This window comes from Planococcus citri, chromosome 2 (assembly GCF_950023065.1).
Source record: "Planococcus citri chromosome 2, ihPlaCitr1.1, whole genome shotgun sequence".
In the NCBI taxonomy this organism is placed as follows: domain Eukaryota; kingdom Metazoa; phylum Arthropoda; class Insecta; order Hemiptera; family Pseudococcidae; genus Planococcus; species Planococcus citri.
The window spans coordinates 25749664-25764628 of record NC_088678.1 but is presented as its reverse complement, the minus strand read 5'-3'; the positions used below and the strand labels follow the sequence as shown (position 1 = coordinate 25764628).

The 14965-nt window shown below is 34.0% G+C and overlaps 2 protein-coding genes across 7 annotated transcripts in view; both read right to left on the bottom strand.

Moving 5' to 3' along the window:
- Positions 1 to 6873, bottom strand: part of LOC135835183 (dnaJ homolog subfamily B member 6-like) — a 37601-nt gene extending 30728 nt beyond the window's left edge. Inside the window, exons 1-4 of one of the 2 annotated variants that reach the window (XM_065349335.1) lie at positions 6612 to 6873; positions 6082 to 6222; positions 5901 to 6010; positions 5495 to 5629 (exon numbers count right to left, since the gene is read on the bottom strand). In XM_065349335.1, the coding sequence (XP_065205407.1) occupies positions 5495 to 5629; positions 5901 to 6010; positions 6082 to 6155 (319 nt within the window). In that variant the 5' untranslated portion in view covers positions 6156 to 6222; positions 6612 to 6873. The remainder of the gene's footprint in view (positions 1 to 5494; positions 5630 to 5900; positions 6011 to 6081; positions 6223 to 6611) is intronic. The other variant, XM_065349338.1, reaches the window with a different exon arrangement.
- A 3224-nt stretch (positions 6874 to 10097) lies between these two features.
- On the bottom strand, positions 10098 to 13701 carry LOC135835181 (uncharacterized). 5 transcript variants are annotated; one of them, XM_065349331.1, is made up of 12 exons: positions 13582 to 13701; positions 13344 to 13525; positions 13161 to 13232; positions 12855 to 13079; positions 12661 to 12769; positions 12507 to 12588; positions 12228 to 12438; positions 11873 to 12158; positions 11678 to 11796; positions 11467 to 11604; positions 11263 to 11394; positions 10098 to 11187 (listed from the first exon to the last, which is right to left on the bottom strand). In XM_065349331.1, exons 4-12 carry the CDS (start codon positions 13068 to 13070, stop codon positions 10963 to 10965), a joined length of 1518 nt encoding a protein of 505 aa, XP_065205403.1. In that variant the 5' UTR covers positions 13071 to 13079; positions 13161 to 13232; positions 13344 to 13525; positions 13582 to 13701; the 3' UTR covers positions 10098 to 10962. The 5 variants fall into 5 exon arrangements, with proteins under 5 accessions (XP_065205403.1, XP_065205402.1, XP_065205405.1 ...); XM_065349330.1 differs by having other exon boundaries at positions 13344 to 13621; XM_065349333.1 differs by having other exon boundaries at positions 12855 to 13059; positions 13344 to 13617.
- Positions 13702 to 14965: the final 1264 nt, after the last annotated feature.

The window sequence follows — 14965 nt, the reverse complement described above, 5'->3', positions numbered from 1 at the left end:
TTTGCCTTCCAAATTCGTTTTCAACATTTTTCTTTTGCTCAGCCTCAAAATGAGCCCTCAAAGGGAGATGATGAGAGGTACATTTTTGAATTTTTTGAGTGGTGTGTCAAAAATATTCATATTTTTTGATGATTTAGGCTGTATTATGTGAAATCTAAAATGTGTAAAAAGAGTCAAAGGCGGAAGAAGGCGGAAAAAGTGCATGCATAGTCTTAAACCTAATACTTGGGCCCTCTAAATGCCGATGAGTTTTTTTTGGTATCTCTTGGACAGAAATAGTTTGACACTAAAATATCAGTAGAAAAAATTCAAAATATGTGCTTTCTTTTTTTGCAAAATCGAAGCACCCATCAAACGAAAATGAAAAAACACATACACCATGCGAAACTAGAGAAACTCAGCTTTAAAATGATATATTGGGTTATTGCTTTTGTGTATGATGACTGGAAAAGACATGCATTTTAAAAACACCCTCAAGTAACCACTATTTTTATCATGTGTGTAGTGACATCTTGTCTCATAGATTAGGCAACAACAGCGCTACCTCGAGTCTCAATACTCTGGATATGTAGGTTCTAGACTATACTTAATACTTTGGAACAATTTTGAATTTTATTTGAGCAAATTTTTTTTTGATTTTTGGCGCGCTAAATTTCAATCTGAACCAATGTGTGGCCCCAGTTTAACTTGAAAAGTAAAATATGCATATCTTTCGGAGAAATATTTTGGGAAACCATGTTTTTCAAATTTTTCAATAGGGAATATACATAAAATACTGTCGTAAAATTCGAAAAAAAAATCATATTCGTTTTAGACTAAGTAGACCTACTGCGCTACGAAAGTTTAAACTTTCAAAAAGTTGAAGAATAATGCTAATAGACTGTCATTCAGTGGTTGATAAACTCGAACAATCGATGATTTTCACCGACGAGCGTTATTTATCTATACCAATCTACCCTACCGATAATGCAAATGTCATATCAACCAAACAACGAGTACCTAACGATGAAACTAGGTGAAGAAGAATAGGTAAAGTGAGGTTGAGAGGGGAGCTAGAAGGAACTTCGCAACATACAAGGCGAGGTGAGAAACCTCAATAAAATTTTTTACAACTTTCCAAGAAATGGAAAGAAGAAAAAAGAAAATAGGTAAAAGGAAGTTATAACGATGTATCGTCCCAACGCTGCAGTGTTCGAAAGTACCTACATAAGGGAAGGTGTGGCAGGGAGAGAAAAATATTAAAAATTCAACGGTATTCGGGTTACGATATCCCTCAGGTATAAAACTCTTTATGTTGGGTACTTTTTGAAAAGGTTTATTCAAAAGAGTGTAAAAACTTGATCCGTCAAAAGCAGCGTTTTTTTTTCAATTTTATTTATTGTATTTTTGCGTTTATCGTGGGTGAGGTGGTGGGTTATTAGCGGCAGCACCAAGGTACTTGGGGAAGTGATGTTTGAAACCTGTAAAGGGATGCAATAAATTCTGCGTAGAATGAAGTAGATATTTTAAGAAATTAAATTACGAAAAATAAAACTACTTGGTAGAAATGAAACCAAAAAAGTCGTACGTAATTGTTGATATTGAGCAAAAAAAATATGAAACCAAACAAAAATATTATCAATTATTTTTACAAAAAATATGCATTATTTGATGGAAAATTAAATCGAAGCTGGAATAAAATTAAAATCGTCGTTTCTTACGACTAATTTGTGAGATTTTTATTCAATTTTCCACCTGTTCTAAGGTTTTATCAGAATCCACGTGGAAAATTAAAATTACTACTGTAGGTAGAATTAATTTTTTAATTTTTGGCGAATTTTTCAAGAAAATTGGGGCATTATTCGGGGGGGGGGGGCGCATAAGGATCACTTGTACCCCCATGCCGATCCACCGGAACAATTTTTTTCTTAAAGGGGAAGTCCTAAGGAACATTTCTAGCCTTTGTCCTAAAAAAAAAAGTGGCCCTACTCACAAAATGGCGGTCATTTTGATTAACAGGTCAGCCGAAATTCGCAGATTTTGTGTTCCAACATAGCACTGGCGTAAAATTTTTTAAACCGTACAAAGGTAGATCGAAAGAGCAGTCAAAAATTCGTCACCTGTCAACATTTCAAGTGCTAAAGTGCCTTTTTCGATTTTTGGTAAATTTTCAAAAATCAAATTTTGGCCAAAATGTGAGAAAAAAAATCAAAATTTTACCAAATTGACCTAGAAAGATGAAATTTGGGATATACCCTATTTTCGACCAGCCAAATCGATTGGAAACTGTTTCAAACCGGTTTGAGCAGTTCTGGAGCCTCCAGTAGACTTTAATTCTGAAAACTAATTTCAATACGCTATGAAGTCGACTGCAGGTAAATTTCAAGTCGTTTTGGAGCCTCCAGCCATTTTTGGAAAATTACTGGAGCCTCCAGTAGATTTTTGAAACTTAATGGGGTTAGCAAGCCGATTTACTCTGCAAACTAATTTCAATACAATAATATCAAGTCGACTGCATGGTGGTTTCAAGTGGTTTTGAAGCTTCCAGCTACTTTTTCGAAATTTCAATTCTCCTATAAACGCCATGAAACCTTTCAAAAAGTCACTGGCGGCTACAAAATTACTTGAACCCACCTGAAGTCGTCTTCAGAGGGTGTTAATATTGGAGTGCATAGTTAATTTCAGCTTTCCATCTCCGATTTGATGAAATTCTAGGGAAATTTCTAGTTTCAAAAATCTACTGGAGGCTCCAGCAAAATTGCTGGAGGCTCTAAAACCACTTGAAATTTGCCTGAAGTCGACTTCGCAGCGTATTGAAATTAGTTTTCAGAATTAATTTCGCCTTCCCACTCCATTTGATGAAATTTTGTGAGAATTTCGAGTTTCAAAAATCTGCTGGAGGCTCCAGAACTGCTCAAAACAGTTGTCCCGGAGGATCGGCAGGGGGGTGCAAGTGATCCTTACGCGGGCCCTCCGACTAAATTTTTTGCCTCCAAAGACCAAATTTTATTTTTCTTGGACTTCAATCAATTTTCCGACTATTCTACAAAAATAGGCAGGTAGTAGGTACATCGATTGAACTTTTTTTTCAAAAATAATCGTTGCAAAGATGGTAAATTCGAGTTCATAGGTGCTGAATTTCATTTTCATCCATTTACAGCGTTTTTTCGAAAACTGGAGAAATCGAAAATCCGCTGGAGGCTCCAGAATGGCGTGAAACTGTCACCAATCGATTCGGGAGGTCAAAAATAGGGTATAAACCAAATTTCAGCTTTTTTTGATCACGCATTCGCAAACCATGATTTTTGCATTTTTTCAAAAATAATAACTGGAGAAAATTTTGGATTTGAACCAGCACAAAAATATTTTGTTAATACGTGACTAAATCGATCAAAAAAGGTCGCAATGATGGTAATTTCGAGTTTATAGGTGCTGAATTTCATTTTCACCCACTTACAGCATTTTTTCGAAAAACTGGAAAAATCGAAAATCCGCTGGAGGCTCCAGAATGGAACAAAACTGTCACCAATCGATTCGGAAGGTCGAAAATAGTGTATAAACCAAATTTCAGTTTTTTTTTATCAAGCATTCGCAAACCACGATTTTTGCTTTTTTTTCAAAAGTAATAACTGGAGAAAATTTTGGATTTGAACCGATACAAAAATAATTTGTTAATACGTGACTAAATCGATCAAAAAAGGTCCCAAAGTATGATAAATTTGAGTTTATAGGTGCTGAATTTCATTTTCACCCATTTACATCGTTTTTTCGAAACACTGGAGAAATCAAAAATCCGCTGGAGGCTCCAGAATGGCGTGAAACTGTCACCAATCGATTCAGGAGGTCGAAAACAGGGTATAAACCAGATTTCAGCTTCCTAGGTCAATTTGCTGAAATTTAAATTTTTTAAAAGTAATTTTAGCCCAAATTTAAATTTTTAAAAATTTTCCAAAAATCAAAAAATGAATTTCAGCATTTGAAATTTTGGTTTGTCGTATATTTTGAAGTCCTCTTAATTTGCAATCTTGCTAGTACGTTTCCACTTGACCCCTACTATGATTTGTTTTGTTTGAAATTCGCCTATTGAATCCTTAACACACCTGAAGGTAAATCATTCTTGTAAATAAAAAGTTAAATGCGATGGGATAAACCCCAAACATACACTTTCTTGGGCCTATAGAAAATGCCTACTTTAGAACAGACCTTACGAAGGCTTGCAATTTTATTTTCCAATTATTTGGTGATACGCCTAAAAATAAGGGTGGGAGGGGGGGGTGAACTTTCTCACGACCTAAATATTGATTACTTAATTAGAACAAAAACGAAACACACAACCAAAGTATTTTTGAATTTTTCAAAAAAAAATCGACTTCCAACAATGGAGCTTTGTGTTTTCAAGTACCTCCTTCTCTATCTCTCCTAGCACTAAATTCTACTTCCGACAGCATGTCACTGACCCACGATTTCGGTTTCAGCGATGAGTTGAAAAACCATACAAAATTCTAGTAACAAAACGCGGAATTTGAAAAATTTAAATAAGAATAGACACCTAACTCGGTGACCGAATTTGCAAAACGTTAATTGGTGAGTCACGTTGACCTAGTTAAATTTGCATAACATTACACGCGAAATGGGAGGAAAAAGCATCCTATTCATTTGCAGGCCGGTAAAATGAAAAAAAAAATTCCACTTGAAAATTTTTTTCATTTAGATAATAAAGTACATAATAAACCGAGAGGCGAAGGTGTGTAATAAAAGCGACTCGGAACTCGATAACTGCCTCTTGAACACCACTCGACGATATAAAATCTGTACATAGACAGACAGACAGACTGATACCTACGCTACGAAAGCATACAGATACACCAACGAGAGAGGCAGAGGTTGAAACATCAACACACCGGAAAGGTAATTTCTGCGTCACACTTTTCCCACATGGAATAGTGATAATAATAAAGTTACGATAGTCATCAATTGGTGGAAAACTTTTACAGGATTTTTCAAAAAAAGAAACAAAAAGGACAAAAACCCAAATTAGTTGCTAGTTTAGCATCCAAAGTAATCGACAGGTTCGAAGGTCAAGGCATTCTAATGCAATTTCGTTCGTCGCTCCATCAGTAGTATTAATTTTTTCAGAGTAGATTTCTCATTATATTTTCGCATTGTGATGATACCTAAGGTCATTGGTGATTGTTACAGAAGAGCTACCGGTTACGTTATTGTTTTCCCACATTGTACGATGGTATAATTTGATGAAAATGGTTTACTTCTCAATGTTATAATCACGAATGTACGAGTATGTAACACGTTAGCGTAAAACTTCACATCAATTCGTTAGAAAAAATAAGGAGAAAAAAAACACCAACGATGATTTAAGCATAAGCGTTATTACGATTCGTATGAGAGAAGGTTTTTCATGCGACGCTTAAAAATTTCAATCGGACACACAATCACTCGAAATTAATTTGAAAAAAAAAGGAAAATAACGCTTCGATCAATATTCATCTCACTGTACCGTTATTATAATAAAATCGATGAAAAGAAGGAGGACCGTTGAAGAATTTTTTGAACGCGTGAAAAGTGTTATTGTTCCTGTTACTAGTGTTTTCTTTACTCCTCAAATGTTGATCGTATTTTGCTCTCTTCGTTTCTGTATTTATAGGCGAAAACGTTGATTAAAATATAATAAAATAAACCGCACAATGGCCTCATCATAACACACGTGTGCCAATTGTAAATACTAATTCCATGTTCGACGAAAATCCGCACATATGTATTGGAAATTGGTCGTTGTATTGTAATCACACACACACGTGATTACTCATTGAAGTACAAATCACCGCAGAATTGTTAATAGCGGAATTTCATCCGATTATTCATTAATAACTATGACTGTACGAATGCAAGAGTGCAATACTAACCGTCGGACAGGACTTCGTAAGCTTCGGAAATTTCTTTGAATTTTTTATTAGCCTCATCTGCGTTCTCGGGATTTTTATCAGGATGCCATTTCAAAGCTAATTTTCTGTACCTGTTACGAAAACACGAGTATTTTAGAAAACTATTAACGAATACGTGGTAAAGAAACGCTGGAATACTTACGCTTTTTTGATATCATTTACGTTTGCGGTTTTAGTGATTTCAAGCACACGATAATAGTCGACAGACGCAGGCATTCTAGTAAATTTTCCAACAAATGTTTTACGTTCCAAGGTTTACTTGATACAGTGAATTTAGGATAACCTAATTTGACAAGCAGAACGAAAAACCAACGAATTATTTCCAGTTTTATCACGAATATATAAAATTCATACTACTAGCGTTGATAACACCACACATGTTCACTTCGCACGAAATCTCGACGAATAATACCACACAGATAGAATTCAGGACATTACTATTGACATTACTTTCAATTACATAATTAAGTACCACTTATGTGCACCGTTTCAACTTGAAACAAAGTAACGAGACTTCACTTTAGCACCTAAATGTACAATCTGGCAGGAAAAAACGATTGCAAAACGTTTACGTACTAAAGTTGCGAGTGAACGTAGACGACAACTTTCATACGTGATAGAAAAAGCTCTAGAAATCGAAACATATGTTAATTAATGATAATAACTATTCACCTCGAGTATTACACGGATGACGATTGTACGTACACCATTTATTTGAAAATTACATTTACTCGTTACCACGACACCCACTGCACAAGAAAATGGTATCTCGAACAAAACATTTGTTTGATTTGAATGTTGATAGTTTACTTTTCTTCTCACTCGAATAATTAGAAAGAAAACAGACAACCAGAAAAAAAGCACAAAACGAAAATATGTGTATGAATTACGAATTACATATGGCTAGCGCCTGGAAAAAAAGGTGGAAAGGTGCAGGTTTCGTTGGTTTGCGGGTTGCTTAGCAGCGAATCGTGCAGGCGTTTCGAGTACTAATGACCGAACGAAGCTTCGCGAACGAAATGAACGATTATTGGCCACCGTTTTTTTACGGTGAGATATTCGATTTTATCAAAATATAAAAAATTACAATATTTTTTTCGACGTTTGTGCCATTGTGCCGCCGTTTATTTATTGATTTTTTTTTTAAATTATAAAAACAGATTTACCTATTGGGAAATTTACAAGCTCCAAATTTGCAAACATTGCTATTTGCTTGATTTTTTATCGAACTACGGTACTGCTACTTTCCAACAGTCATGAAGTGAACTCATGAGTCATGATTCGTAATCGTAAATCCTAATTCTGTTAGGGAAAGAAATAAATAAATCATGGAAAAATTCATCTACTTATAATATTTTACATCAGCTATGATGCGCTTATACGCCCTTGCTGCCCTTATGGTAGTGCATTTGCACAAATGCTATGCTAAGATAAGATTCCTTCGATTTATCGAATAACCCGCAGAAAAATTATGGAATCAGTAAGAAAGAAAATTCTTCAAGTTCTTGACATAGTTTCAATTTAATCCTAGTAGAAAAGCCCACAAAACATCGATATCAAATGTTGATGAATTGAAACTAAATTTCAAGAAAAATTGAAATTGAAAAGTAGGAAGTTGAATATAGAGTCGTCTTTGCCGATTTATTATTTTATAACGAACAGGTTAATTTGATCTTATGTTGATTTCTTCAAATTCTTCAATCCTCACTTCCTCAGGAACAGTCGCAGATACGGATCTGAGAAAAAAGGCCTAGGTAGGTACTCGAAAAAATATCCCACAGAAGGGCTAACTTATTCCGAATATTGTGAATTCGTGATCTTCATGTTTCTCCAAATAAGTTTTTCTCCAACTTTTTTTTCTGACTGCTAAATTTTTGTATCCGATTTCATTTTCCGATTTAATATTCCTCGAACGAGAACGACCACTAATACCTAAATTCTCCCCGGTAATTGAATTTCCAAACGAATTTCCTGCAGTCTTAGTGGTAAAATAAAACTTTTGGGCAATTCTGATACAAAACGAGTTTTCCCTGAAATTGTGATAAAAAGGTAGGATTTTTTCCAAATTTAACAACATAAGACGAGACTGAAAAATTGTGAACTTATGACCAGGAAAAAAAAGTTTTTCATTGGGATATTGATAAAAAAAAAAAACTTGATACGCGAATAGCTTTGGCACAAAAATTACAGTTTTTACGGTTTTTTTTTTTACTTTTGCAAAACAGTACTTGAGATTTTTGCAAATTTTGAAAGAAAGGGCGAAATTGTTTAGCAGTTTTGGTGAAAAGCGAGAGTTTTTGTAAATTTTTGGAAATAAAAAACAAGCTTTGACAATTTTAGCGAAAACGCGATACTTTTTCAAGATTATTGTAAATTTTTTCTCTGATGAAAAAAGCAACATTTTTTGACAATTATGGGCAAAAAAATGAGAATTTTAGGCAGTTTCTGACCAAAAACAAAATTATTGGAAATTTTTGGCCTAAAATCGAGACTTTTTAGAAAAATTTTGAAAAAAGGGAAACTTTTTGGATTTTAAGAAAAAGTAAAGCTTTCAAGCAATTTTAGTAAAAAAAAAAAGAAATGAGATCTTTTGGAAATTTTAAGTACCTACCTATAGAAGATACGCTATTTTTTAGCAACTTCTACAAGATTGGCCAAAAATACCACAATTTTGATTAAAATTCCTGTTTAACAATTTTGATAAAACATGGGTTTTTCATTTTTTCTTTACCAATTTTTTCAAAATAGTGAGACTTTTTGGTAATTTTCTGGAAGTTTTTTCTGGTATTTTGGGCAAAAAACAGAAACTTGTAGACATTAAAAAAAAATATTTTGCAATTTTGTCAATAAAAAACAGTGAGTTGTTTGAAGAGAAACTTTTTGAAAAATTTGACTAAAATGCAGGGATAAGGCCCCGAACGATTTTTTTTCGGGTTCTGGGCTTTCAATCAAAAATTTATTAGGTCTTGGGCTTGGATTGGGGCCCAGGAAATTTTGGGGTTGGGTTTCAGGGCTCAGTGTCCAGGGCTTGAATGAAGTGTTCAGGGCTTTCCGGAGCTTGAAATTGAGGAGTTCCATGGAAAAGGGGCCTTGGTGATTTTTTTTGTTTTTTTTTTTCATTTACATTTTTGAATGTAGGTATTAAATTTTTTTTATCAATTTCACCGTATTCAGTGATATTGAACTGTTCTTCCATGAAAAAAAAAAAACGAATTGAAAAATGTTGGTTTGTAAAAAAATTTTTCAAGTCCATTTGAAATAATAAAAATCAGTGAAAAAAAATTGACCAAAGCCCCTTTACCATGAAGTGAAGCCCCTTAATTGCAATTTTAATGAGGAATAAAGTACATATCCACCTAAAATCGTATTTGATTTTCTATTGAAAAAAAAACTAAAAACATTTTAAGGGCAGATTTCGATTGCTTTTTTCAAAATTATTTGAATGGTTTTTTTTTTTTAAAATCAGAATTAAATTTTTTTGAAGTTTTTAATTATTGTCCAAATTTTCTAAGTATCATTTTTCAAAGAACAATGAACTACCTACAGAATTGAGAATATTATAAATAATGTACCAATTTGGCAATTTTGACAAAAATTAGTCATTTTTACAGAATTTAAAAAGAAGTAGGACTTTTTCGCAAATTTGGCGAAAATTACATTTCATTGGAAATTCTGATTTTAAAAAACTGATTTTGAGGGGGAAAAAGATTTTCTGTTAGAAAAAGCAAAAAGAAGAGGGTTTCTACAGTTGTATAAAAAAACACATTTTTTTTTGGCAAATTTGATTTTTAAAAAAAAACTTTGTAATTATTTTGATAATTCTGATCAGATTTCTATCGAAACTATTTTTGGCAATTTTGAAAAAAAAAGTAAGATACTTACATTCGGGATAATACGGTTTGGAAAATGCATTCAGGGGCACTCCTCGGAATCCAAAAATGAATTTTTACCATGTTTTGGTATTTTTCAGTGACTTTATAGCTTTTATCTGGTGTTTTTACATCATTGTAACAGGCTTTCGATTATTTTTCATACGGTTTTTGAAGTGTTGTCGTACAAATTTCAACACGTTCTTCAATTTCGAACTCTTAAATCAAATAAATTTATCAATTATTTTCTCCTCAAGCCCAACCCAAAAATACATCTCAACAAACAATATTCAATTAAAACGTATATTTAACAGAGAAACCAAAGATAAAACCGTACTTCGTTAAAGCTACGCCATCAAAACGAAGAATTTAAAATGAAAAACAAAACACCTTTACATATCGTGAAAAAATAAGTAACATGTTTGGTAAAAAAAAAAAAAGGACAAATTGACTTCGTTAGTTAGTAACAAATAAAAAAAAACCTTTAAAATTCTTTAGTAAAAATAGTATTGAATTTCAAAAAGAAAGTTATACAACAATTAACGATTAATAGTGAACGAATTTTCCATCAATTATCCGAATAATTCACTCGGTTAAGTTCTAATTGGCGTCAAAAATAAATGTACTACGGATCATTCCGTAACAGTACTCGCAAAATTAAATCACAATTAAAACATTTCAACTGCCATTCAAGCACCTTGATCAAACAAATTGCTTGGACTTCTTTATCTTTCCTGTATTCTTAGTTCAATACTAGATAATAATTATAAAACGACTAAAAAAATTTCTAACGATAAAACAATCACGCATGCTTAAAACTATAATAAAACGTATCACCATTTTCAGAATCAATTCCACAATTCTTTGGAATGGTTAAGCGTACCGGTAACGTACAACTATAGGTAATAAAAAAAAACCATGGCACACAGGAACGCATTTTAAAACAAAGAATTATTAAATGCTAGGTAGTCTCTATCGACTTGAAAATTTAAAAAGGTTATCAGTGCAACTTACGTATAATCTATCAACTCTATAGTAAAGAAAGGTAATCCCAAAAAATTCTTATATATCACAAAACCACATACTCTACGAACGAATGCTCGTAGCTTAAAAAAAAAAAAATCTTAAACTCTAACTTAATCAGTCCTTCAGTTTCAATTTGAAGATTGCGGATAATAGAAGTTTAGAGCAGAAAGTGGCAATTGCCAACCGGTAGCTCTAAGTTCAATCAGCTGTAACATTACTTTTTTGATTTCTGGTCCCAGATTACTTTTCAGAAACACTTCTTTGATTTTATCATACAGTTGGTTCAGTCTTGCTGGTAATTCCAACTCTAGATCGCGACCAACCGAGGTTAATGCCCGGAATAAACATTCGATCTATAGAAAAAAATTGAATAAATAACAATACATTTATGTCTACGAATTGAAAAATTTTTCGGAGTAACAATTTACTTCGGATAACGAATGCATGTCGTGAATAGTCAACATATCTTCGCAACATCGCGAAACCAACATCAGTAGAACTTGTTTCGGCGGTGTGACAGGATCGGATTGAAATTTCAGCTGTAATTTGCTCTGTTTCATCTGCAAAAAGATGTAACGAGTGAATTAGTATTTCGGTGCGTGGAATCGAATCGATGATATTATCACGCTTACCTCGGTATACATTTCGGTAAGAAATGCGACGAACAAAATAAACTGGCTAGGATGTATCAGCAATCGAGTTTGCTTCGTTTGATACAACATTTGACAAGTATTGAGCAAAGAATCCAAATACGTGCCGTTATTATCTCTCTAAATGAGTAAAAATCATCCTCTAGAGTAAACCGTAATAATACGAGAATTCAAAGTGGAAAAATTTACCAACTTCCATAATGATAATTGAAAGTTTGGCGACCGGATGGCAGTATTTTTTATCTCTCAAAACGTGTTCGATTACGTATCGCGCCAAAGTCATTTTCTGTTTATCGGTTATCACATTTACATCTGAAAAATTACACAAAAATAATGGTTAGAATTCAGCTGACGAATAAATCCGGTCAAATGGATTGAAAAATGTTACCTTCAACCGCCTGTTTCATAACAGCGTGAGATTCTTTCGGAAAAAGATGATATTCCGAGAATGAAACCGAACATTTCGAAAAAGCTGCCTCCATTTCCAAAAATTTCAACGCATCTGCGGCTGTTAAACTTTTAGAACGTTTTAAACCAGATACGAGATTTTGGTCGAAGTTGGGAATCGACCTTCGATCCTTGGCGCCAAGTTTTTTACCATCGTGATCACTTTTATCAACGGAAGGCGGGGTCTTGAATTGAACTCGTTGAGTATTAGGTGCGGTTGCGTAATCCTGCGAATTATCAAGTAGATAAAAATATAAGCTAAAAATGAATATTTAATCGATGAATCATATACGCACCATACTACTACTAGATTTGGCTCTTTGAAGATTGAAATTGCTAGAGCTGTGACCATTCTGCTTAACGCTACTCGGTTTGGTCGAGTTCTGACTAGAGGGTGGTTGCTTAAACGTAATATGGTTAGTTTTGGAAGTACCGGAAGTCTGTTTTTTCTCCTTTTCTTCGTTAGTATCTCTCAACAGGAAATTGGGAGGCGTTTGAGGAGTATCGCTGCGAAACAACAAATCCAGTTGTAGTATTCTAGCTCTCTAAAATGATACGAATATCATCATATTTACTTTTTCTTTGAACTCATGACGAACTCCTTCGCATGCACGTTCAACGTTGTACTAGACGATGTAGGTGTTTCCGTCCGGATATCTGTGAAGCAAAAAAGGCAAAATTGCATCATACTCGAAAGATTTCGTACCGGAAAATGGGAAAAAAGCTTACTCGGTGGCCGATAAATCTCCATCGGTGCGTGTTTACCTCTATTCGCCATAACCAAACTATCGCCCAGCCAAGGTTCTGAATCGAAACGCGAGCCACCCCAGTTCAGTCCCTGTAAAAGAACATAATGTAATATTCGTTGGCTTGGTGAGAAAGACTGCGGCGAAAGCGTGATGTTAATAATGTGCATCGCTTACGATTACAGGATAGAATACAGGAGTTGGTAAAACCAAGTAACCCCCGAGTCTTATTCGTGGAAAAGCTGGAAACAATGCAGGCCTACGGTGACGCTGATCAACTTGAGAAGCAGGTAAACTACTTGTATATCTTCTACTCAAAACATACTGCACCCTATGGATGTCGGCGGAATAGGAAGTGTAGGGGGTAATGGTGTTATTGTTTCTGACAGACATTACGGTTAGCTATTGGATTAATACAAGACTTGCAAAATTTCAGGCGTAAAAATCAAGCAGCATAGCGAGCTATCAAGCCATCGAACGTACCTCTTTAAAAATAGTCCACCGGAAAACACCGCACGAAGTCGTATGTCGTTTTCGTTCGATTCGTCAAGTCATCTGTACAGAAAAAATACAGGTGCATGAATTGCATCACTCGGAATGTATTGATATAAATATTGATAGATTATATCAGGTATAATAGTGTGAAGTAAAGGTGATCATACATACCGAAATTCGCAAAAAGATTTCACTGCTGTGTGAAACCGAAATGGATTAACACATTGCACAATGCACTACCACATGCAGTGAGCAATGAGCACAACTAACGCAGCACCAACCCACATCATTCCATTCTAATTTTCAAACCAACGCGCTGAATTTGTTCCAACTTTCAGCGATATTCCTACACACTACAGAGTACATGAAATAGACATACGGATAATGTTAATTAAATTAACTAACTCACCGACCGTCGCAGACCTCGCAGACGCAGACACCGCCGATCGGGTGTAAGATGTTTACATTCATTTGCGCAAGACGATTTAGTACACTGCGAGATAAAAAATTATTTATGAATTCTCAAATTCTGATTGGATCATTTCGCGAAATGATAGCCATGCGGCATGCTTATTAGTGTTTTTAGTTGGGATATAAAATGCCGCGGTTTCATTGGGTGCTTTACAATTTTTATGGAATTTTTTTACATTTTCAACCAATCAACAGTCAGTACTCAGTATTTCAGCGAACAGGTTGAAATTTGAATTTTGGTGAATTTGATTTGATGTATTTTTTTTCATCGCAGTTTTATTTTTGTTCATTCAATCAATCAACTTTTGGAAAAAATTAATAATTTAGTATCTAATCAATTATTAATTGAATCAAAGAATCAGGTTAATGATGAAATCGATTGAATGATTTTTTTAAATTTTCAATTAATAATTAAAATTTAAAACTGAAACTAAAATTCGTTTTGATCCCGGTATGAACTGTTATGTTACGATTACGAAACTTTTTCAAAAGATCTATGGCCTTTTTTTATTTTCTAAAAACGCAGTTGGAATAAAATTTACAAAGCTGAACAGTCAAATATCACTACATACATAAAATTCCGAAAAAAAGTTTCGATGAGGAAAGTTCTTCAACGAGAGAAAATCCTAACAAGGGAACCTTTACCACTCGTTAGCTGAGATCAAGTTGAAATTTGGCTCACTGAAAGAGCATACCGTCCAGACCTTAAAACCAAATTTTCAGCTGCCGAAGTTGGGTTTTTCGAGTTATTGCAAATTTTTGAAAATAGCGAAAGAAGCTTATTGGCAAATTAATTTTCTATAAAAAGAACAAAATCATGAGATGAAAATCTGAAACTCAGTTTATATACCTATACACTAACTAAAATCGACACCCTGAATGGATTGGCACCGTTTTCACACCGATCTAGAGCCTTCAGCAAAAATTGACTTCCCTCCGGAATTCGAAATTGCTCCAGAAGACGTGCTATAATCAACTTCGGCAGCAGAAAATTTAATGTTATCAAGGTTTGACATCCTAAATTGATCAAGACCGGTAAATCGCAAATCCAATGCGAAGAGTTGAAAAGTTTATTTTTTCGTAAGTTGAAAAATCTCCAATTCAAAATAAAATACGATTCACGAAAAAAAGTAGGTATGGGTAATTTTTGCTATTTCAACATAATTAGTAACCGGATCCCATTCAAAAATATGTTAAAATTTGTTTCGAAACTCAGTATTTCTCACTGTTTAATTACAATAATTTTTACTGTAATGTAATTCTATAGTAAAAATTATCCCATTTTCATAAATTTTACTACCTATGCAAATAGTAAAAATGAC

Coding starts and splice junctions, on each gene's coding strand:
- LOC135835181 (XM_065349331.1), bottom strand. CDS start 13,070: ATGTCTGTCAGAAACAATAACACCATTACCCCCTACACTTCCTATTCC. Junction 12,770..12,854: donor CTGTATTCTATCCTGTAATC/GTAAGCGATGCA, acceptor GTTCTTTTACAG/GGACTGAACTGGGGTGGCTC. Junction 11,797..11,872: donor TATGAAACAGGCGGTTGAAG/GTAACATTTTTC, acceptor GTAATTTTTCAG/ATGTAAATGTGATAACCGAT.